General features: G+C 42.2%; 1 protein-coding gene across 5 annotated transcripts in view; it reads left to right on the forward strand.

The window, feature by feature from the left end:
- The first annotated feature begins 6194 nt into the window (after positions 1–6194).
- The window catches only part of LCOR (ligand dependent nuclear receptor corepressor), an 84736-nt gene continuing 65613 nt past the window's right edge, over positions 6195–25317 (forward strand). For 3 of the 5 annotated variants that reach the window (XR_007205142.1, XM_048311360.1, XM_048311364.1), the window contains exon 1: positions 6195–6305. Coding sequence is in view for 2 of the 5 variants with exons in the window: in XM_048311360.1 (XP_048167317.1) it covers positions 6209–6305 (97 nt within the window). In the remaining 3 variants the exon portion in view is untranslated. Of the gene's footprint in view, positions 6306–23248; positions 23269–25317 lie in introns of those variants that run through there. The other 2 variants (XM_048311361.1, XM_048311362.1) reach the window with 2 other exon arrangements.

Consider the following 25317-nt stretch of genomic DNA (forward strand, 5'->3'; position numbering starts at 1 on the left):
TGTTGTTGTTGCTTTTTTAAAATAAAATTCACGTGTTTGATGTCTAGCTCTGGGCTTTGCTCCATGAAAATGTCTTCTTTCACCAGCTGTTTCTTCAGTTTGTTGAATATACATTTGTTACTTGAAAGAAAACTTCTATCACCTAGGAGAAGGGCAGAGATATTTTCTATCTGCATGCAGTCCCCCACCTCTTCTGTAATGCAAGAAGCACTTTATGGTCATTGCTTGTAAAGATCAACCTACTATGTATGAAGACATTCAGCTTTTTTATACCCATACTGTTCTTCCCAGGGTGATGGGTATGGTGATCATATTTCCTCAATCTCCATTCAGAAACTGCAGTGCATTTTCCACTTTTCACTTCTTGATTATGAGAGCCAGCTTAAGCACAACATAGCACATTGCATCAAGTAAGTCAGTAGTTTCATATCTGAAAGGCTTTAAAGTTCTTGATTAGTCACTTGTCACTGAGCCTCCAGCACCTCCCTCATGCCTTCACGGTGACCACAAACACGTTTAACATTGAGCAGACTTTTGAGTGCGGCTGTGGGTGCAGGACATGAACATCTGAAGCCATTTTGAGTGCTGCCTTCATTCTTGTAGTGTATATGTATAGAGGTTTTATGACGAGCAACTTAAAATTTTCAAACTTTTTGCACCCTTCATTTTGGGGACACTGCGCCTCTCAGGTTGCTGGTGTGGAAAGCTTGTAAGGTGCAACTGCTTGTTCTACTTGCTTGTCTCTTAGGATGCACCAAGCCTCCCTCTGAGTTACCTGCATGCTTAGTTGAATTAATGTTTTGTTGTTTCCTGTTTCTACAGCATTTATAGTTTTGGCCAAGCTCCTTAATGAGCTGACACACACAAAAATGCCATAGTCTGCTAATCACTCTGCTAAGAGCTTTGGAACTATACTGCAATTTGCCACCATTCTTAAAAATTTCATAGAATCAAACCAAAGTTGATTAAGTTCCTATGAATTTCCTGACAGTCAGTAGTGGCACAGACAAAAAATAGCTGATCCTGTTCCCTTAAGTGAGGGAAAAGCATCACCCAGCAGTTATCTGTTCCTTTGGCAGCAAAATGGCTCATCCATCATGCACATATATGACCAATGGTGCTGCTTCACATGGATGTCTCACGCTTCGTGTGTGCCAGGGACAGTGGCACTGGAGCAATGCATGCAGAGCATGAAAACTGTCTCAAGTCATGCTGCACTCTTAAGTCAAACGTTGCAGACAACTTGGCTGTCACAGCTCTACCCTGGTTTCAGGTGAATGTTTCCTTGTCCCCTAGAAACAGTTAGAAGTTGACCTAGTGTTCACCTTGCTGCATCACCCTTCCTTTTATTACAAAGGTGATCTTTTTTAGTCCATTTATTCAACCGTCCAGCTTTCCTGTTCCTTTAATGGGGATAAACTCCCTGCTGTAAACCCCAGATTACTCCCATTCACCTTACAAATCTATTGCTTTCTATTTATATTAATATTACAATTTCTGACAATACATTGTCTCTCGTGCACTGAAATCCATCCTAAACGTAATGAATATCTCTCTGCTCTCAGGCTGATAGTCTGTCCATCTCTAGTGAAGCTGCTATTGCATGTGACAGTGAATCCCTTTGAAAAAGGGATCAAATTGCATCCCTCTTCATCCATCCTGCACACACTCCATAGTGCTTCTCAGGCTCCTGCCCAGCAGTATAAATCACAGTGTTGCCCTAACTGCTATCTGTGGATGATTGTATGTGTCACTCCATGCCATTGTCAATGGCCTCTTGTCTGCCAGTCTCATCTCTTGCAGGATGTACAGTTGTGCTCATTGTGTCAAAACATGGCCCACAAATTTTGCTTGGATGGAGTGACTTTTGGTGCTCAGCAAATACTGAATATGTTGTTAAATGTTGTCCTCCCGCTGACTTGGGTAGACTTTCCAAAGTGCAGTGTTCCTTTTGCTGGACACTCTCCTTTGCCTGTGATCAGTCATGGCCTCCTCCATGATGTCACTTTCTGCCTTGTTAGGTTTTATTTCAGTGTAGGCTCACATACATTTGTGTGAGCTCCTCCTTGCAATGGGCATGACACAAACATTTGGACTTGGCTTGCATTACTTGAACTGTGAATCCAGTTTGCCACAGGGAATAATCCAATCCTGGCGAGAAAACTAAAGAGTTAGCACCTCTCTCTCTCTCATTGCCATAAATCATTTAACAAAGGCAATATATTGGAATTATGCCACATTCCTCAGAAGAAGGTATGTTCCTCCTTAACTTTCAGTGAGGTCTCATTTGTTGCTCTACTTGATGGGACGTAGTCTGTGTTCACTTCTGCTTGGCTGGGGCTTCTCAGAGGATTGGGTCACTCTTCATTCAAAAGCTCACAGAGTCTGGATAGAAGCTGAGTTGGTGTGATACGATAAATATACTTTGCTTATGATGGGAAGAGGGTTACAAAATTGAATTTGTGCCTTGTTCTCACTTCTCTTTGTTCATACTTGTGCTTTGGTGCTTCCTTCCTGAGACTGTGGTACCTCTCATTTCCACTGGACAGGTATCTTTCTCACCTTTCTGTGCTTCCCACGCTATCTCTCCACAGCAGGAGCTCTGCCTAATCTGGGCCCTCTCCAGTACATGAGGTGTTACCCTAGGGAGAAATCCTAACTTCTTGGTCTGGCGCCCACAACAAGGGCTGACTGAAGCAAAGGAAGCTACAATACATCCACGGATTCTTTTGTACCCTGTCTCTGAGAGATCCATCACTGACCTGTAGGTTTGCGAGCACTTGGCAGGGTGCTGCTGCCTGGAGCAGATGCACAGAAAAGGTTTTGCTGAAATAGCCCAGTTAAGAAAGAGGATAGTCCAAGGCTGCTTGTGCAAGTCTCACTTTACTGCAGTTGGCCCATTTCATTCAGACATCTGCTGTGCTGATGGAGGAGGTGCCATGTTCAGAACGGGGCTGCCTTGAACACCAGCCACACAGGAACCAGTCTGTGGCAAATCAGCAATTTACAGTCTATCCCCTTCTCCCATTCCTGTGTATTCCTTCTGCAGGACCACAGAATCAGGCAATTAATGGGCAAGAGGGTAAATCATGCTTCTGCTGAGTCCCATAAAAGTCATGTGATTATATAGGGCCATTTTTAACTCTCACTACTTCCCTGCCTCTGGCATTTCTGCAGCTGTAATAATACTGGGTGTGGTGCGAGACTGTGTGAGAAGACAGGTTTCTGCTCAAACATCTTTCTGAGTATTTTCTGTTCTTATGGCAAAACGGATGTTGGAGAGACTTGCTGTAGGATCTGCCTTGAAAGTCTTACCTCCGAGATGCCAGGCCCTGCTCGGTGTTAAGTGAAATTGTCTGCAGCTCATTAACATCAAAGCATTTTCTCCACTGGTCTGGGCGGCTCAGTAGTAACCAGCAGATGGACCAGAGAACAGCTACACTCTCCACTAAGCTCTGCCTGCATACAATTAACATCAAAGGGGAGCCACTGTGAAACGGGGAAAACAGTGCTCCAACTGCAGCAAGTCTCATGGCTCGTGGGAAATGGGGGAGTGCCAAAGCTGTGTCCCAGCTAGAGAGCTTGTGCTGAGATGTTTGCAGGAGCAAGTACAGGAGTGGCTGCTGGGGCATGCTGATGGTCCTGGCCAGGAAAATGGTGGATTCACTTTGGTTTGAACAAACCTCCCTGACGGCGTTGGTGGCAGCATGGTGCAAGCTCTGGTTTATCAAACTTGGTCCAGTCTAATTCTAGGATCAAGTCAGATCTGCCCATTGCCTCAGTAGTTTCATGATTGCTCACTTAGTTGTCACTCTCGATGAGACTCTTCAGGCCAGTCCCACCATTCTTTATACCCTTTTTCTCCATCTCGCTGAAAACAAAAGTTTTAGCTTGTGATTCCAGATGCTGCTGCTCTTTTATAAAGTGGACCTTGGCCCTTTGTTTGCTCTTCCCCACAGGAGGCCTGTGGTATTAAACCATTTTTTAGATTACAGGACTGTTGCATTTCTCTAGCTCTCAAACAGTTTCTCCTGCTTTATGTACTGGATCTTCTGGTTCATGCTTTCCTCATCCTCTTCCTCCCTGTTTTGGTGGTGGGTAAGAAATCCAAACTGTTGGTATTTATCATGCTAACAGTCTGTAATTAGCCCTGTGGAGGGCAACATGTTATGGAAAATGAATGAATTTTTATATGGGTCCCAGTCAGGAATCAGAAACTTTATGGTAGGTTCAACACCAGCACAGGGTAGAACCATGTGGCTGTCTCAAAGAGTTTGCTGTCTAAACATCAGTCTAAGAACAGAGGATTGCAAAAAACCCCAAACTGGAACTCTCTAACAATTAGTGCTGGGAGTTCACCCACTGCTCTGGCTGCTGTGCAGACTGCAGACAGAAGTTACCTGCTGGAGTTTAAAGCATTCATGTTGCAATCCCTTTGTTTAGATTATCTGCCTTTCAGGGAATACATACTTCTGTGATTAGTACAGTGCCTAACAGACTTATGAACTCAGGCTCTAGTGAGACACGTCTGGGCTTTGAGTCGAAGGAAGACTCCCCACTTCTGGATATGAAGACATGCAGACCCCAATGGCTCATCACATTAAAAAAGGAGTGGAACAAAGACCAGGATATCACCAGCAACTGGAATGAGATGCAGCTAAGGAGGCCATTCCTGAGCAAGGGTGCCCAAAGAGCTTTCCCACTATTTGTGGCATAGAAATTCTCCATAGGTCATGCTTTCCTTTTTTTCACTGCTAATGGCATTCAAACCAGGACTGGGATTCCCTAAACCTGTCTGCTCTGCTCATGAAAACAAGCTACACTTTGCTGCCTTGCACGGAAGCTGCATCTTGAAATGGGCTTTTGCCTCTTGCTGCTCTAGTTGCTGTCTGCTATGGGAAGTTCCACCTCCTACAGTGAGAAATCATCCTCTGACTTCCTTTACGAGAGAATTAAGAGCCAATCAATAATGTGTCCTTATGCTACCATTGGCCTTCAGATAGCTCTGTCCACCTTTTCCCCACTGCAGCTTCCCTGGTAGATTGGCAGAGCAAGCACACTTTGGGTTTGCGTTCCTTTTGCTGGGCTAGCCAAACTGAGCTGTACTGATCTCCTTTTGTAGGACAGGTTCATTGCTCTCCTACCTACCTGCACTAAGAGACTCTTGGAATTCCCTTTGAACAGGACAGGTGGCTTACTGCAGCTGCAACAACATCCAAACAGCCAGCTCAAACAGTTCTTTCTCCACAGGAAATACCTTATCGGGGACATCCTAATGCAGCTGCATTTGACCAGCCAGCTATGCACAGCCAACTTTGAGCTCTACGCTTTTCTAACTCCCTAATCATGTGTGGCTGGGCAAGGTGAGGGTGATGGCTCTGGTGGTTAGGTTGGGGAAATAAAGGCTCACAGACCTTAATCTCTGGCCTCATGGCAAGGTTTGGAGTAAGAGATTTCACTTTCCAGTCTCATCCCCTGAGCTTGAAAGAAGCTGGTGCCAATGTTCCTGTCCTCCTGCACAAGCACCAGGCAGTGCCATGCCTTCTGTAGACTGTCAGTGCATTCCCTGCTTGCTGTCAGAACTGGTGTTACTGCATCACCAGTGCCCTTACAGCATCTGAGCTCACCTGGAGTGAGGGCCTTCTGCTTGTGGTGCAAGGCTGCAGCACAGGCGGTGGCTGAGTCACGGAGCTGTCAATGCGGGATCTCCCAGCCACTGCAGGCACGTCCCTTCCCTTTGCATCATGGCCAACAGGCCTGGGGGTTTCAAAACTACACCGTGGAGCAGATGAGGTTTCATCTCTTCCTGATGGAAAACTATGTGGCCCCTTCAGGGTTGGAATGTCCCCTCAAGGAGGGATTACAGCTCTGGGCACAGTGACCCCTCAGGAGTGGGGTGTCCCCTCAAGACACAGTGACCCCTCCAGCGGTGGAACGTCCCCTCAGGACACAATGACCTCTCAGAACACGACGACCGCCCAGGGCGTTTCCCCTCCCTCACGACTGGCTCCGGAATTCCACAGCGCCCCCTAGCGGACCGGTGCAGCGGCGCCGCACGTGCGAGCCGCTGGCGGGCTGGTAGCGCATGCGCGGGGCGGGGCGGGCGCCGGGCGCGAGTGGGCGTGTCAGAGCGCGGCGCGCGCGGCCCTCCCTCCCTGCCCCCCGCCCCGCCGGCCGCCACCGCCCCCGCCCCGCCCCCGCCCAGAAGATGGCGAGCCCGTGCGGGCGGCAGCAGTGCTCCATCCAGAGGCGCGGCGTCCGCCACCAGCTCGATTCGTGGCGACACAAGCTCATTCACTGTGTAGGTGAGGGACGGCGGCGCGGCGGGGAGGCCGGGCCGGGCCCCGCGGCGGCGGGAGGCTCCGCCAGAGCGGGGGCCGTGAGGCGAGCGGCGCCGCGGCCTGCGGGCCCGCCCCGCTCCGCTCCCCCTCCCCGCCGGCCGCCGTGAGGCGCCGCGCCGGGCCGGGCCCCGCCCTGCGCCGGAGGGGGGGAGCCGGGAGGGGGGTCCTGCCCTGCCCTTTTGTGCGGCCCCTGTCAGCGCCGCGCCCGCTCCTCCCCGCTCGGCACGGCCCGGCCCGGCCGCGGCCCCTTCAAACTTGTTTACGCCGGGGCCGCGCCCGGCGGCGGGGAGCGGCCCCGCCTGTCACTGCCCAGGGGCGAGCCCGGGCCGGCCCGCCTGCCCCCGGGCCGGCCCGGCGAGGCGGGAGGGAGCGAGGCCGCGGAGCCGGCGGGAGGAGCGGCGGGGGAGGCGGAAAGTTGTGGATCGCGGTGCCGGATTGACGCCGTGAATCCGGAGCGGGGCCGCAGGGTTAAAAGGATGTGTGATTGCTTTTCTGTTCTCCCCCCCACCTCCTTTTTTTTTTTTTTTCCCCTCCTCCTCTCCTTTGCGCGTTTCTTGTTGGGTAGGCTCCATGCAGTCGAATGTTTGGGGTTTTGAAAAAGAAGTCCCTTTCATCTCGAGTAACTTTTTCCATTCAAACATACAGATTTTGCCCTTTTCTCTTTCCCTAGTAGGAAATTGAGATCTTTTCTATGCGTCCCAACATTCACATAAACGTCAGCTCTAGGCCAGTAATTCAGTGTGTGTCTCCAAAGAAAAAAGGTTTGAGAACAGTAGACTGTGAACTTGCAAAGTAATCTTAAAAATCCCTGCCTAGAGCATTGGTATGTTTCATCTTGTTTGGCCTTCTGTTTCTATTTGAGCACAAATCCTCGTTTTATTTTTAAATATGCAAATATGGCCATAATCTGCCAGTGACTGCTCAGCATAGGTAATCTGTAGTAACAGTCACAGATTCACTTTAGTTCCTTGTGTGCAGTTAAACCTCTTATTGTCAGTTAGGTCAGCATCCCAGTTCATTATCAGGGATTTGAAACACCATTTTTGGTTACACCAGGATGTGTAACTGCTGCTGTGTATGTTTTTGACTTCATCTAAATGTTTAATTTTCTGCAATATAAAAGTGTGCTCTAGATGCTTGTTAACTTCAGATTAATTCAAGCAATTAATTTATTTTATGCATAAAGCAATTGAAGGACAATATGTTACTGAGAAACTCACACTACATAAAAGTGTTGGGTTTTCTTTCCAACGAATAATTGCTATTTTTAGATTCAGTTTGCGGGATTTTACTTTGATTCTATCTCTGTTACATTCTATTCCACCTCTCCTTGAACCAGATTTATTTTACTTCTATCTCCTTCTCTCGATTCCTCTTTCATCAAGCTGCTGGGGTTCAGCTGTTCTAGTCTTTTTAAACTCCCTATTTGCAGCATGTCATCTTGTCTTCCTCTCAGTCCCTGCTGCTCTAGCATTGGGTCCTTGAATCCTCCAGTGGAGCTGTCCTACTGCTTGGAGTTTAACTAGATAGCTGTGAGGAGTAAATTTGGAGGGAAAGAAAGAAAGAAGGAAAAAACCAAAAAAGAGTTTCAAAGCTGCTGTTGAAGATCTTTTGTTGGGGTGAAATGCAGGAATTGTCTCTATTCATTGTGCTGCTCTTTGGGAAAATTCTGGGTAGCTAGAGAAGTTTATGTCATCTACACACTCAAAGAAAACACTACGTTATTGAAGTTCTTAGCAACCCGAAGTGCTAAAACTTAAACCAAACACCCCACCTCCACCCCCATTAATACACACCCTGTTCCATTTCCCTAAAGCCATTTAAATTGCCAGCTTCTCGTGAAGTTGCTTTCTCCCCTTGTGCCCTCCATACTCTTCCTCATACCTAAATTTAATACGTTTTCTTCCTCCAGAAGATTTCCCTCTCTGAAAGTCCCTCTGTGTGTGTTTAGCAAAAGATACTGTGAACACTGTTAAGCACAGAATTGTCTGGGGTTTTTGGGAGGTAAAGTACAAAACCATTTAAGAAAAATAAAGTCCAAAGTGTAACAGTGCTCTGTGACTTTTATCTTGATGGCACTATGTCGTAAATAGTTTCAGCTTCAAATTGATCAGCTTTATGAGGTTTCAGGATCTGCCCCGTTCCTCGTATGAATCTTGCGTAAATTGTTGGGTCATGTAAATGTGTTAATTGTTACCTTTTTTGTTTTCATATTTTTATAACATTATAAAAGGTTTATTGCACTAGCCCAGGATCTCCAGCTGAAGTTATGTTGTGAATCTTAACCCCTTGCTCTAAATATACTTGTCACCTTTTTAAGTGAATTTTGACAATATTCCTCGAGATTTAGAAGTGGACTGTTAAATTACGTAATGTTCTGTTCACCTTGGCCGTTTGTAGAAATCTGTGAGAATTTTTTTCCTGTAATAAACACTCTGCTTTCCACTATTTATGTATCAGTATGGGAAAATCTTTCATGTTACTTCAGAAATATTCATTCATATTTAGTTCCGAAAGTAAATGAGGCATGTGGGATTTTCTGTGTTAACATCTTTCCCTGAAAAGTCATTCTAATACCACACCATGTGGCATTCAGAAAAAATATACCTGTGGTTTGAACTAGTGCATTTGGCAATAAAAATGGCTTAAGTAATTCACTTTCCTCTCTTGTTTCTTGGTTCTGCAGTCAGCTGCTCCTTTGGACTGTGGGTTCATGGCAATTTGTCAAACTAAGCTTGTGCTCTTAAGGGAGCAAAAACACAGAGGGTCTGACGGACCACCTGTCCAAAAGGAGCCGATTCAGGGGAGCTGTCCTAGCGGAAAACATCTTTTGGAGGGAGTAGAATAATTTTCTGCTGGTATAGTTCCCTGAACTGGCTGGCTGTCAGGTCAAGCAAATACCAGCACTCGCACAAGGAAATGTGAGAATGCAAAGCTGGTGGAAAGGAAAAGAGTGAGAACACAGCCGCAGAGATACAGATCAGCTTGAACTGTCGCAGAGTTGCATCTTTGGTTGTCCCAGTGTGGCTTTTTGTGGGAGATAGCTCAGGGAACTGATCTATCTGAAACCTCCCTTCACTGTCATGCATTTCATCCCCTTTTTGTGAGGAGGGGAGGTGGTGAGGCTGGTGGAGCTTAGGTCTGTGAGCAGTTCTGTTGATCAGTGATGAAATTACGGGAGCAGCATGTCATTGCCTGGATATGGAAGGAAGTGTGGAGAAGGGGTGTTTAAGCTTTCTTAGCAGTGAGTTCTAATGGGACTGTGGAACCACAGTGCAGGGGTAGGTGGGACTGGCACCTGGATCTTGATGCCCTGGTAGGGCTTTATAGAGGCACAGTGTGTCAGATGATAACTATCTGATGCTGACATTTGTTTTCTCTGTACCAGTCTTGAGTGTTAACATCTTTTTCAGTGGTCAAAAGCAGATACCTAGAGACAAAGGCATGTGGTGATTTTAATTTTTTTTTTCTCTCTCCCAGCCTCTAATCATCTTCTGTTCAGATACTTGCTGAGTTTGAAATGGTTGATGAGGTTGGATCTGCTAAGGAATGGGGAGTTTGAGGAAGGAAATAACCCACAGATCCCTGAAACCCTCCTGACACCTTTTATACAGGCAGTAATAGCATCGCAATGCTGTGTGGTCACTGGAGTAGTAGTGTGAGGTGATTGCATGCATTTCTTCTAGCTGGTGATGCTTGGCCCTTTGTTAAATATTAGCTGTACTCTTGGAGACTCCCTGACTGAATTATGGTCTGTATTGGGGGTGTGGGGGCAGGGAGGGAATGGTTCACTACTCTTCAGCAGTGATCCTAGTTTTGGGAGCAAGATGAGGATTTCAAGGGAAAATCTGTAACATTCTTATAAGATTTCCAATCATCTTGAGCTCTGCCAGTATTTCATTGAAATGCTGCTTAGCTGTTGATTTTACTCTTATGCTGTCAAAATATGCTGAAGTAATTGCCTTTTTTTTTTTTTTTAAAGTTATTGTTGCTGATGAAATACTGCAACCTAAGTACCTGATCTTTTTCTGTTTAGTTCATTGTATAGTGGTGGTCTTCTGTGACCTTGGATATTTAGGATTAAAGTGTGGATTCTGAGAAAGAAATATGATATATCAGGAAGTATTAGAAGCTAATAATAATCAAGAGAAGGTGTATTGCAGTTGAATAATTCTGAAATCTTTATTACTTTTCTTATCTTGATTATGGCTCCTGTATAGCTCCAGCCTGTGTGTGATATGAATTAGCTGCTGCTTCTAAACAGTTAGCTGTGTTATCTTGTTTTGGAAGTAGGCTTGAGTCTCCAAGTGTTTAACATAGTTCTAGTTCAAAGGTCAGATTGTATTTCTTTGTTCCAAAATGAGAAAGCTTATTTATAGCTGTGATGTTGATGAAAAATAAGAATAAAAAGCAAGTTAAAGTTTAAGTGTAGGGCTGTTCTATACTGGTATTTGTTTTAGATACACCCCCAGCCTTGTCCCCAGCAAATGTGTGAGTGGTACTGTTTGCCTTATCTCAACCTGCGTGCAACGTAGCTGCAGCTTGTGGCTTTTTTTATTAATATAAATCCATTGTACAGCAGTTTTACAGTACAGTAGCTGAAGGCTTGTTCAAGAAGATCTGTTCTATGCTCCAACCTTTCTGCTTGTTGGCGATATGAATAGAGGGAAGGAGAATTAGCCTTTTATGACAAAGTTACGCCAGGAAAAAAATCTGAGGCAACTGTCATTAAAAATAAAAATCCTTAGTTGTAAGGAGTAAAGTTTACAGTTTGATATTTAGCTTTACTTTAAATGTGCATGGAAGGATGGTATGTGTCTGAAGAACAGTAGAAGTTGAACTGTGGGGGATGAATCTGTTCCAAATACCTCTTTGAATTCACTACAGATCACTGTGGATTTGCCCTTGTTTCCCTGCTTGCAAATGAAGAATAACTTCTCTCCTTTCAGGGACGATGTCAACCAATGAAAAGCATATTCAAAAAAAGTCTTGATAATCACTTTAAATTATACCATCTTGAGGTCTACTTCTGATGTCTGTGACATGAAAATTCAGACTAGGCCTAATCATTTGGTTTGTTTCACATTTCAACAAAAATGTATTTTAATTTGTGTGAGGTAAAAACAGTCATTGCAAGGTGGGAGGTTTCCTTCTTGGGATATGTTTGTCCTACAGAAAGTATAGGTGTTTGAACTTTTTAATGGAGAAATAATGACATTCAGAATTCATCCGCTCTAATGGAACTTCCAAAATTAATTACAGTAATCCATTCCAAGCATGTAGAAAATAGTAAAAATACACCTAGATAAAATCTTTTTAGCATTTTTGTTGGGATGTATATATTACAGATTTACAGTTTCATGGTACAGCACCATTTTAAAAGAGTACCTGAAGGACTGCTCCAAAATTTTAAGCCATTTCTTCATAGTTTGTGCCCTATGTTGATGGTAGGCCAAATACTGTTATGTACAGAAGTCCAATAACTGCACTTTAATTGAAAATGGGAGATAAAAAATCCCAATTTCCATGCTCAGTTGTCTAAATCATTATTGCGTGGTACTTTCATGACTCAACATTCTGCCATCTTAGGCTATCGTACATCCAGGCAAGTATTGTCATGTGTCTTTATGGGGGTTTTGGGGTTTGTTTGGTTTTGGTTTGCTGTTTGTTTTTGTCTGAGAACTTGTGTTCTTCCATTGCTATTGTAAAACCACGAGAAGAATATTTCCTAGAAGTCAGTTGAGGCAAGGTTTGAGGAAAGACAGGCCTTTAATAGGGTTAAAGAAAATTAGCCCTGTAGTCTTACAGGTTGGGACAGAGCAAACACTGCTGCAGTATTTTACAGACTTCCAATCCTCTGCTCATCCTTCTATGTGTATATGTTTTCAGTCTTAAGAGGATGAGGCTTTGGTTCTCAAAGGTTACTGGGATGGATATTTATATCTCTGAGAAATACACAGCTTTTGGGATTGTCTGAGGGCAGGGTTGGATGGGATGGGATAGGCTGAGCCAGTTTGGGGTCTGCCTCTGGCTAAGAGGGGTTGTTAGTGCTTATTTTTACTAAACTGACAGAAGTCTGCAAAACCAGCTAATCTTCTGGTGATGCATAGTAACCTGAGTCATCCTAGCTGGGAATGAGATGATCAGGAGAGCTCATCCGAAACACTTGATGGGATCATATCTCTGGGGGGAAGGGAAGTGGGTAGAATAGCCTATTCCAAAGGCACAAAGTCTTCTAGTTTGTATCTTGTTTCTTGTTACCATGTTACAGACTATGGTTATGTTTGACAGTAGTGCTGTCTAAACTGGCTTAAATAGTCCCCTCTGTTCTAGCGCAGCTATGTGTGGCAGCTTGGTGAAACAGTTCCCTGACTAGACCTGACTGGAAAACTATTTTTTTAAAATTTTTTTTTTTGCTACAACATGTGCAGAGGAAGAAGTGGCAGAGAATGAGGAGTTGAGACTATTCAACTGGTATTGTAACACATGCAAAAATACATCTTTCACTGAGTAGGTGTTAATTTTTGTGTGCTTCATGTTCATTACAGAAGCAGGAAGATTGAAGCAATCTCCAGCTTCATGCTCCCTCCCTGATAATGAACTGTGGGCTTTGCTTTCCCAACCAGTTCCTCTATTAATAAGTTGCAGCTTTGTACCACCTCTCCCCAGTATCTCTGCAGGCCTCTGGGGTTTCTCATTTCTCTCTGACAAATCTATGTGGCCATTTTGGGAAATGAGAGCTTCAACTTCTTTCTTTTACTCTTGAAGAATGCCTCACTGTTATTTCTCTGGGTATCTTTAAGTCAATTACCTTTTACCTTGTATGTTGTGTGTAGTACCGCGTGCTCTTTATGGTGAGTTGACAAAAAACTGAACTCTCAAAAAGCTAAGCAGGAGATTTGAGTTACGCATCAGTACTGCTGACACATGAAAGATGAAGTGGAGGTTATGGTTTTGCAACATTTCTGCAGGACACCACTTCCTCTGCAGTAAAATTGCTATTAGATGATGTCTCCATCTGTTTTTTCCACTCTTCTTACAGAGAAGAGGAAAGATGGTACTCCTCTTACATTTTCTAGGAGGGGTGGCAAAGTGGCTGCACAGGGAAGACTTGCCGGAAGACAAAGGATGTTCCTTATGCCCTGAGGACCACGATATTTTATGGGAGGGAGTAGAGGGGGAGAAAAGAGGACTGGACAAGAGCCTAGTATTCATTAACAAAGGAAGCTTTCAGAAGCTGAATCCAGCAGTGTGGAAAGACATCAGAGGCCACCAGTCTTAACTCTTGAGCTGAGTTTACTAATGAAAACTTTTCTGGTTGTCTTTGAATGTTTTATGCATACACTTATAGTACAGGTGTTTCAGTGTGTAACTGGGGAGATGAGTCCATTGGATGTCCTTTGCCCTCTGCTGCTGCAGGGGTGGTGGTCGTTTCGAAAATAGAGTAACTGCCAAAATAGGAAGAGGAACAGGTAGTCAAGAGTCAAGAGTTCTTCATTTCTTTATTTGTTTTTTTGTTAGTTGCCCTAACAAAAGGATGTGAAAGCTTCACCCCACAGCCTGTAATTCCCCACTCTTAAAACTTCAAGGTCAGTTCTTAGTCCTGAGGCTCCTTACTCTGTGCTCCTGTACATGTCATGGTGTCTGTAATGAGTCTGTAGCAATGCACTGTTTGGCTCCTTTTGCTGCTGTGTTTATGTGACAGGAGGCAGCTTGCTGTTACCTGTGTAATAAACTTTTGAGTTCAGCCTGCAGTTTTGCAGAGACAGGCTAGTCCTGCAGCTGTTAAACTTTCCACAGCAGTTCAGATGCACAGAGCTCTTTGGTGGTCAGCCTATACTTACTGTGCAGACTTAACATGCAGGTCAGTTTTGAAATTTTTTGTCACAGATTAGTCAGAGTAATGGAGTAACGTGCTTGTGCACTTCAGATGGGGAGTCTTGTGATCAGAAGAGTCCTCACAGCCTGTGCCTTGTGTCCTGTAGTCTTGGGCTCCTGGAGAAATGTTTTTATATATTGGAATGCAGAAAATGGATTTGCTTTGGTTTAAACAGCAACCTGGCTTACTTCTTGCCTTCTTTGGCAGTTATTTTGTTCTCATTGTGAACAAGTTGAAGATAAGCTAGTGTTACAGCAGACCTTTGTCTCAAGTTTGGTCATCTCCTGGGTTAAGATTTGTCATTGTGGCAAAAATGATGAGAGCTGCTTTCTAGGTGGTGCTTTATCGTGGTCTTTAGATGCATTTCTGAAAACATGCTGTTGTATCCTTTGCCTAAAGAAAATTTTTGCAGGAGTGGATGCTTAACTTCCATTTTGCTCTGCAAAAGCAAGAGAATAGGAAAGCGTGGAGGTAATTTCCTTTTCTGATCTAAACAAACTTAAAAGCAATCTTCTTAAAGCAGTGATTCCATTTACATCCTTCAGAATAGGAGGAGCATTGCTACCTTATCCCTAGCTTTCTCTCCTGTTTTAAAGTCATTAGTGAAACTTAAGTTTCTGTGATACCAGAATGTCTCCTCTGGGGTTTCTCTCAAGGGTCTTACTTTTATCTTATGAAGAAAAAAGCCATCTGACAGTGTTAACTTCCAAACGAGCAGTGAAAAAACTTTAAAAAAAAAACCTACTGCACTTTTATGTCAGTGATCATTTCTTCATCTAATTGTCCTCTTTGCTAAATAAGAGGAGTGTCCCTTGCTGGTTTTAAATGTCCTTTGGAAAAGTTGTGCTCTTATTCAACTGGAAATGGAAAGTTTCAGTGACCTTAGTGGTTATTCTTTATATACATGTTGTACTTTACTATCTTTCAAAATATTACAAGATTGAGAAAAGGATGAGGATGTGTGAGGGGAAAAACTAAATGTGAAATATTAGTTATGTGGTGGTTTAGGTGAATATCCATACTTCAGAATGTGTTGTGTAAGACAAGTGCTCTGAGTTTTTGTCAAAATGAAGTGTCAAAGTCTCTTGGAGGGGGGAACGGTAGTTTTTTTCCCTGAAATATTTCTCATGAATGTTTAGCTTATTCAAACTTATACTTGGTGGGCAAAATCGTATCAAGTATAACTGGATATATAACAAAATTGTATCAAGTATAAATTTGGTATTTCTGGTTAAATGCCTAACTACTGCCCACACATTTCTCTTGGTTTTTTTATACTTTCCTCTCATCCTTGTCAATCCTGTGCATTCATACAAAATAAGAAAAATGTAATCATCTGGAACTGTATGGTAAGATGCTATGAGAACCTTGTTCTTTTATCTCACAGGAGTATTTTTTTAAACTCTTTACAAAATCTAGTGCCTTGGTCTTCCCTCTGCAGTTTTCCTTGAGACATGTGCAGTCATTTGGGAATGAATGGCTTTAGTGCTCAGTTGAGATAGGCCATGCAGATGCTGCATTTATTTCTTGAACAAGCCTACACCATTGAGAGAAGAAATGTGTTTTGCCAGAGCTCTCTTAAATCAGTGTTTTTCAACCTGAAGTTGGCAAGAAGCAACTGTGGAAAAACAAGACTATTGCCAATAGTTTAAATTGTGTGGGGTTTTTATGCTTTTCAGGATTCCACAGTTTGAAAATTACTGCTCTAAATGATTTGTAAATGAGGGCTATTTTTCCTTTCCAAAGTGGCTGTAGGTGCTAAGGAGTATGAGCTGATATTTAGTGATCCATTAGATTAGGATTGATTTTTAACTTTCCTTCCTCTTCTCATACTTTGCTATTTAAAAGTGTATTTTATCTAAAAAGGGATATCATGGAGGATAGTAAGCCTGGAAAACTTCATCTTGAAGGCTGACTTCTGAAAAAATGTTAGAGTGCTGTTAAGTAGGTCTGTTTACAGAACTGCACTCCCTGTATGTAGAGCTTCTGTATTTTCCCTTCCAAGAACCTTGCTATGAAGGCCAAACTCCTGCTAGTTTGTGTTAGATCTAAAGATTTCATTGCATTCCTACCTTACATGGTTGTGAAAGGAACTTTAAATATGCAGGCTTGAGCATAAACTGACGTAGTCTCCGTGTGGTACATTGGCAGATGCCCTGAAACAACAGGTAAACCACCTTTCAGGTCGCAAGAGGGCATGGATTTATTTATTTTAGTGGCTAGAAGGCATTTGAAGTATGGGATGGATGCTAAGCTGTTTGGTAATCCCTTGGTGCACTGCTGTTCTGGGTATCAAAACCCAAATAGTCTCCATCCTGGCCACTGTCCTCCTGACTCTTTTTTGCTAGAACCATAGCTGAGGTCACAGTTTGAGCATACTAACAGTAAATTGAGTAGAGTTCAGAGGTTACTCTGCTCAACAAGTTACTCAGTTTAAAATTAGATTAAAATTTGACTTCATAAGTTAAAGATGTTGCAGAACTGTAGTTGACTTTGCCATGGAGGCTGCTCTCCTTGCCTGTGACAGATTGGTTCTTGTTCCTAAATCATCTGTTTGCCTGTGACTAATGTTGAATTTGTATCTTTCTGCTGCTTGTAGTTTGAAGTGAATTCTGTGTTCCAAATAAGAACAGCAGATAGGGCTTTATTTTCTCAACTCCTTGTAGGCCAAGGACTGCTCCTGGCCCTAGGATAGGAAATGCCTTACGCAGCTTGGTATATAATGGGAGATGCTTGAGAGGAAGGCATGTATTGAGAAGTCGATCACAGCTGCTTTGGTCTATACTTACTGGCATGGTGATGAACTTTAGCAGCTAAATGCGCTTGTGATGACACCTCACAAACTTTAGAAAGTAAGCAGTTATTTTTAGGATTAAAACTACTAAACCTACTTAAAAAAAAGTCTATGCAAAAACACTTTTTCCCAGGAAATCGGCACCTTCTGCTTATCATGTTTGTGGGCATTTCAGCATCACAACCCTATATCCTTCTTGACGTTCCTTCTTGTCTGTCTTTCTATTGTCTGAAAGTTGGAGGGCTTTCCACTGCTGTAAGGGAAGTAGAATAGTTCTTTCATATTCAGTTAGGAGAAGGAGATACGCAATCCTCTGATCTCACCTTTCAGGCAGATGGATCTTTGCTCTCAGCATGCCATGGTGCTGCCTAGGGGGGTCTTCATGGTTCTGCTGGTTAGCAGCACACAGAGCTAATTTCGGTGTTGCTTTGTACTAGCAGACTTGAAGGGTTAAGAATGTTAAATTACTGCCCCATAGTTTTGCCCGTGTAGCTGTATTTGATCTGGTTTTAAGCTGGGTCATGAAGTCAAGGTTTAATAAGCCTTGACTGTAATGAGGAGTCACAGGTTAGTCTGAGCAGAGACTGTGGGACCTTAGCTGTGAGTGGGCCAGAACAAGAGCCATGGATGTGGGTGTGTGGAGGAATCCCTGTGAGGGGTGTCCTTGCCTCTGAGGTAGGAGCCATCTGTTCTCAATGGCTGTGAAAGGACACCAGTGCCTGCTGGAGCACCTTGTGGTTATGTGTGTCAAGTGAGGCTCTCCTGAGGACTAATTCCTGCTTTCTGTCAGCATGGCAGCCAGCGTGCAAATGTGCTTTGGCTGTTAGTGCAATAACTGCCTCACCCTCTGCTGTCAGTCCACACTCATGTGGGGCTGGGGTCTAAAGCAGCATGAGTCAGGTGGTCTTAGGAAATTGATCATCTTGTTTCAGATGACCTCACAGAAGGTCATAAGCTTACAGTTGTTTTCAAAATGACATGTAAAATACTTGGCTGTGGGCTTTCAAACTCCTTGGTAAGGCATTCTTTAACCCAGGTGGCTCCTCCCTGTTAGTTCCTTTTGAGGGGAGGTAGAAATGAAAATTAACTAACAGGACATCATAGCCTTGAAATATCCCAAGAGTTCTTCTTCTTGGAAGCTGTGAAGGAAAATGAATATCTCTTCAAAACTAGGTCTCTTGAAAATCCAGATGTGGCATAAATGAGGGTCAAACTTCACAAAGAATGCATTTAGAAAAGGAAATGATGAGCTTTAATAGCAGTATAAAGACTGAACTCTTCCAAATACATCTTAAAGCATTTTTGGGGAATGGGCAAAATGTTTCCCACGTTAGAAAAAAAAAAAGCCAGTTTCAGGTAACTAACTACCTGATCTTCCCATCAATGAGAAAAGTGTATTCTTTTGAAGCCTTTGCCTATTAATGTTCTAATGTAAAACTTGAGGGGACAGTGTTTGGGGAGGCACTGGTGGGAGAAGGCAGGCAGGTTCTGGTGGGGTTTTTTTTGTTTTTTTGTTTGTTTGTGGTTTGGGGTTTTTTTGTTTGGTTTTGGGTTTGATGTTGTTGTTTTAAGCTTAAAAAGTCAAATAGAAGTCACCATGAAAAAGCTATTCTAAAAACATACTGTTTTCAGTTAAAGAGTTAAAGGTTAGGACAGCTTAGAGATGTGCCTAGCTAGGTTCTCTGAACCTTTTTTTTAAGGAAATTAACAGAAAATGGTTCTCAAGAATATCTAATAAAATTACTGTTGGCTTTTGAGCCATAAGTTATTCTTTGTCCAGAATTAAGTTAAACATTACGCTATTTTTTTAAACTGTATTGCATCACATTAAGCAAGTTTCTAGAGGGCCAGATTTCTGAAAAGGCATGAAATTATTCTCTTTGCAATAGCACTGTTTTGGTGAAAAACATTGAAATGTGTTGATTATAGTTTATATACCCTAAAAGTGATGTTTAGTGTGGGTAGAAGATGCTATAGGAAACATTGAGTAGACTTTTTTTCCTTTTTGAAATAGAGGAGGTTATGCTAGAGCAACTGTAATAAAGCATTTCACCCTGATTTTGAAGAAACTGCAAGTCCACATTACAGACCTTGTCAAACTGCAACTTTGTATTACATTTAGAGTGGGTACAGGTTTGGGCAGTAACTCTTACAGTAATTTCTGAGAAATCACAATTGTATGTCTTTTAACCTAAATGAGCAGTATGGGAGCCTATAGTTGTTTAATGCTGGCCAATATATAAGATTATTCAGGAAAGATTTTGGTTCCACCACAGGTAAATAGAATGCATGTCCAAGGGGTGCATAGCAGTAAAAGTGAATTTCCTTATAAAAACACAGTTCATGGTTGCACAGCAGTTTTGACTCTCACACAGATCTAAAATGCTGCAGGAAAAGGGTGATCTTACCACCCCCTTTGTGCCACTGCCCTCACTTTGTGTAAATGCGTGCTGGGTTGGATCAGGAAACTGATCCCTGAACCATCTTGTCATGTTACTGTGCAAATGCAAGATGAGTGAGCATCTGGGGGGGTGGGGAGGATGAGTGGGATCAGCTCTTTCAGTGGAGAGGTGGATTTATCATGGATTAAAGTGCCAGGTGATCAGTAATCATAGCTTCAAAACATTGAAGATATGCTGCAGAATGAACTTCCCTGTTACAGTAACCTTCAGTTTGCAGTAATCTGTGTTCTAGTGACTTGGGATAAATGAATTGTGGAATTTTGTGTTTTCTTACTCTGCTTCTCTTAATTAACAATTTTTGCACGATACATTTTGCAGTCATACATTTTGCATGCATGTGCATTTTACTGCTGTTTAATTTTTATCACCCTCCTTTAATGCACTTGAGTCAGGCAAGCCTCATTCTACTCTTGATGCCGCCTTGCTAGTGAATGTGCCTCAAGTTGCAGAAATCTTGATAAAGATCTTTATCCAATATGTTTGTTTTTCATAAAATTAACAGGAAGTTACAGAGAAACTGATGCTGTAATGGGGACATTTGGGTCAGTACTAGTTACTGTTAGCAAAAAGTTTTCAGGGATGAAACCAGCGGAATCTGTCTTCATATCCCCTAGTAGTCAGTCTCATAGGTATTTCCTTGCTCTGGTTCCTATGACATTGAGGTAGTCTAAATTCTCCTTTTGAACTGGAGTCAACACACTTTTGAATGTTGGCCTAAAGGAAGGGATTTTCTTTATCTCTTTGGGTAATCTGTGTATTTGGGCTTTAACAAAATGACAACAGTCTCTGCTAGGGTGCCTTACACCTTAGGTTTATGATGCCAGTTGGGGAGATGGGCCGGTGCTGAAACAGCTTGCCTGGGGTCCGTGTTCTCCCAAACCGCAGGGGCAGTGGGTTTCTAGCCATGGGAACCTTCTGAGCCTCAACCCCTCATTACACCAGACTTCGAAGCATTCTTGGTCTAGTGCAGTATCTTCCATTTTCAGTGAAAACAGTCTCTACAGAGGGATACATAGGTTTGGACTGGGCTTTCTACGTGATCAGCCAATCAGGATGCATATTCAGCATGACTACTGGTTTAGGGATTTTGTGTTAAGACAATGTTTAAAGTTGTTACAGGGCTTGCTTCCGAACAGGAGTCACTAGGGAAAAAAAGCAGGTAGAGCTAAGGGCAGTTGGCACTTTTGCTGAGTTAATCTGAGATTCATCAGCCAGCAGCTCCTGATGGCTGACCAAGGAGCACGACAGGGCTGTGTCAGGCCAGCTCTGCATTCATGAGAGTACTGGAATAAGAACCACTCCCAGAAAACCTCTGTCTGCTCATTCAGCAGTAGGTCCCATTGCCTTCCACACGAGCTCTGTGATCCGTGTGGTGGTCTCTCCTGCAGGAGCATGAGTCTCCTGCTCCTGTGTGCCTCACCTGTTCTCTGCAGCATGCTGTGCCAAAACCTACAGAGCATGGAGTGTTGTTGACTCTTATCTCCTTTCTGTTCTAACAGGCCTTGATTTTCCAGCATCTTTGCTGTAGCATGTATCTCTCATGTTTTTCACTTGAAAAGAGTCCAGTGCAGTTACACATCTAACAAATTGTATGCTCTGTTCTTTAACAGCAGCTATGCTTCTACTTCTGAAAAGATGTATTCTGGGATTTGCTGGCCATGCTTTTTGAGATGGCGTTGTTTAAGGCAACCCCTTGTGTTGCCACTTACACTTTTGCGCTTATTGGAATTGGGATTTGGGCTAGTGAAATCTTTGTCTTAACCCTGAGCAGCCATTCTCATGCAAGGTGAACTTGTACAAGTTACTGCTTAAAAACAAAAAAGAAGTGAGGGGTGTGTGTGCAAAACCACTTATCCTTTCTGCAGTCTCATGAACTTTTACCAGTGTAGCTGATGCAGTGTGGGAGTAGGAATGAGTGATGGAGTAGAAGGAAAGGGCTGCAAAACCTGCTGTTGCTACTGAAAGATCTGCTCAGGAGACTGTGCTTTGAATCTGTAGGCTTGATTGGAGTTTGCTTCTATGAATCTTGCCTCATGCTAGCACTGTTCTTTCAAAAGAGGCAAAAGATTACAGAGACACTTTTCCAGTGTCCTCTGGTGCAAAAAGCAGAGATTAATTTTTGTTATGTCTGAAGTCTTGCATCTTCCTGAAATGCACTGAGTTCTTCAATGAGATGATGTGATTCTTGGTTCTGTACTGTCTTTATAGTTTGAACTACTTTAAAACCTGTCCACGCTGTGTTTCATGTGCCTTTGGCTTGAGGGATGCCTGCCAATCTGTTGTTTAAATCTCCTTTGAAATATACAGGATTAACCAGTTTCTGTCAAAGATGAGGGAAACTGGTAGGAGCTGTTTTGTTCTTGCCATCACATCACAAGCAGCAGCTGTAGATGTTCATAGGGTGACTTATTTCAGAAATCACATCTTTTAGCAGTTGTCAGGAGGAGGGAGAACCTTCAGTCTGCTGTTCTCTTGTAATGATGGGATGCATTGACTGGAGCATGAATCTCCATACTGGAGCTTCTCCTAAGATTCAGCAACGTGATAGGCAGAAAGATGGCTTCTGGTAAAATGTTGGACCTTTTGGTTTGGGGTAGGGGTTTTTTTGTCTTTTTCTTTTTTTTTTTTTTTTTTTTTTTGTCTGTGGACTGCCACGAGTATAAAGCATCTACATGGTTGCCTCATGGAACCCTTGTTACTGAGAGAAACAAATCCTGTGAAATTAGCATATTCTGTTAATTTGGGAATGATTCAGAATAAATGGTTCTTAGTTTGTGCTTAGAAATATTTCTGAAAAACAAAGGCTTGACAGTCCTTGAAGATGTATGCTGGTTACTTTAGCTTTTAAATTTACATTTGTCTGCTGTGGGTGGAGATCCTCTTTCAGTCTTTCTAAAGGTAGAGTCCGTTCTTTCCTCCTGTTATCTTTGCTGTTAAAGCTGGACAGTGCTGACATCTGCCTTGATGGATGAGTGGATGTCATTCTTGGGAAAAGTAAATTTGAGGCAAAAAGTAAATGGTGAAGGGGTTTTTTTTATTCTTCTTTCTTTTTAGTAGTTGAACTAGCTGTTTTGGTTTCTTTTCTCGAGGACCACAGGAATAAATCTGAACAATACAAGGTTGAGTTGCACCTGTAAAAATGGATTCATTTTCTTAGCTTCCTCCTGTTCTGCACAAAGCCACAAGCAGCAGAAGTACTGGAAGAGCCTGCTGCGTAGGCTTATGCTAACCGTATGTTAACTTTGCTTAAAAAAAATTAAACCCTACCTCCTGCAGAACTTGATTTGCCATTGAGAGAAGCTTTCCACTTGCTGGGAGTGAAGGGGAATTTTTCAGTCCCTGGCAATTGTGTGGAGAGATGGCTATTGTTATTGGCTCAAAGACTGTAGAAAGAACTTTAATTTCCCTGCTCTGTTTGGTGCCTCTGCAACTCCAGACTGTCTTTCAATGCAAATATTTAGCTGACTGTCCACTGTTGCTGCTTCTAGGTTCCTTTCATTTTACATTTTCTTCCGCTATCCTTGTGGTTCTTCTACATTGAGTGTTTGGAGTTATTTTTCATGAGATGTTTTTATTTCCAAACTAATCTTATTTTCTCTTTAGGTCATTTATGCATTTGTCTTCACTAATGTTTGCAACATCTCCGAACATAGTATCCTCTGTGAATTTAACTAACGTGCTGTTTACCCTTTCTTCCAGATCCAGTTTCTGATCCTACTTCCACATTTGGGAGTATGCAAGGGACAAACACATCTCTTTGCGTAGCTTGACTGGATATCCCAAGACTAGGATGTTAGTATATTTAAACATTTTTTTTTCCATTAAAATGTTGCCAGTATCTTAATTGCACATAGACTATTATTTCTTAAATGTAATTAACTTGATTGGCATTATGCATATTCAGAAGCCTGCTGGTGGAAACATTCTGCAGTCTGACTAGTGCTTATTGGTGACTTTAAAATGGGTGCAGGAGTAAAAAGAATTTCAAGGTTGCTTTTTAAATGAGCTTATTTAGTGTTACAGCTTTAGCACTCATTCTTGAAAATGTTGGCTCTTTGTGTAATAAGATTAACTGTAGGTTAATCCACGAACATATAAAATCGTTAGACTATGTTCAAGATATTTATGAAAGACCATTTCAGACTTCTGAATGCATGAAGAGAGATTTTTAAATACTTGAAATAGTCAAATATCTATAGAAATACTTGCATCAAATAAGCGTTAACAAAACCCAAAATTGCACACTGAAGTCTTTTTTGATTCCCTGCATCTCAAGTCATATTATTATTCTCGGACTACTAAGAAGCCAGTTGTCTGGAAGAGTAAGCCCTATGCTAAACTCTTTTTGCAGATTTGATAATGCAGCTTCCTTAAAAATGTGTTTTGTGATTGTATCACTATTGCAAAATGGGGTATTGCATGTTTTCTGTTACGTAAGTAATTGTATGGAGATAGTTAGCAGTTCAAAGTCAGCATTAAAATATGTGGTATTTTGAAAAATGTTGGGGTTTTGACTTGGCTACTCTTGGAGTGTTCCATGTATTCAACTACTACTATATTTAATCAAATTACTTATTGAACACTAATATAAGCAAGTATTTAAAATAGTCAACTACTACTATATTTAATCAAATTACTTATTGAACACTAATATAAGCAAGTATTTAAAATAGTGAAGTCACTAGGATACTGAATGCAGTGTTCACTGTGTAGCTGTGGATTTTGCAGGTTCCTCTCCAGCCTTAGTTTTCCAGTGTGCTTCTGTTCTTTTTCCCCTGTAAATGAAAGGAAGCTTCTCTTCATGTGGTTTGAATTTCTTTTGTTAAAACTGCTGCTGACTTTCTTGGCTATGATTTTAAAGTGATGGTATAGTTTCTCTGCTTGGATTTTAATTTGTACTGTTCAGCTCTGTACATGGGTAATAAATCCAGGTAAAATTGCAGTTCTTCTTTAGCTTGGCTACTTTGGCAAAAGAGAACAAGTGCAAGTTGTTCTGCAGCACTTGTTCTAGTAGCCCAGTGCCTTTTGTTTCAGTGTCTGATTTCATTCACTCATACCTCTTGTATTATTGTTGTTTTATAGAAAAGTAAGTGTGTGTTCTAGAAGTCAAATATTCCTTGAGCTTGGAAATATTTCTGGTGTCAAAGATAATTTTTTGAAAAGTTGGCTATATTTGAAATAATCTTCAGAGTATTTAAGATATAAAGTTGACAGTAGTGGGGAACAAGGCACTCACATGAAGTAGTTAGTAATGCTTCTTGCACACACAGTCGTCAGCACTTTACTGTTCACTCTTTATACCATACTTCATTCATTACGTGTGCATGGTAGTCTTTTTCTTTTAGAGAAACTTACATATGAAGAATTCTGTAGGGGAAAAAAATTACCCTTAAGGGAAGGTATTTACAGTGTCATAGACATCAACCAACTTTGAATAGTTGTTAGTGCTACTGTGGCCTTTTAATCCCTTAGGATCTGGTGATTAGGGTGTAGCCTGCAGAAACTCAGTTTGTGTCAAATTCCTTTACTGTTTATATGGCTGTACTGCATGCAGTTCCTAGCCATGGACTGATTTGGAAATCCATTTCTGAGATTTTGCTCTGAAAGAACAATTAAGAAGTTAGAAAAAGAGCTGCTTTGAATATAAATTATACTGATCTTAGAAGCTGAAGCTTCTAGCAAAGCAGCACTCAAAATTGTGAAGGGTTTCTGTTGTTTCTTCATATAAAGGTTGTACAGATACTTCAGTCTCTTGATGAATTTAGCAGTACAACAGAGTGGGCAAGCTTGAGAAGATTTGTGTATAGGTTAACTGGAAAACTTAATTCTGATTTGGAACAA

The sequence above is a fragment of the Corvus hawaiiensis genome, chromosome 8 (genome assembly GCF_020740725.1).
Source record: "Corvus hawaiiensis isolate bCorHaw1 chromosome 8, bCorHaw1.pri.cur, whole genome shotgun sequence".
In the NCBI taxonomy this organism is placed as follows: Eukaryota; Metazoa; Chordata; class Aves; order Passeriformes; family Corvidae; genus Corvus; species Corvus hawaiiensis.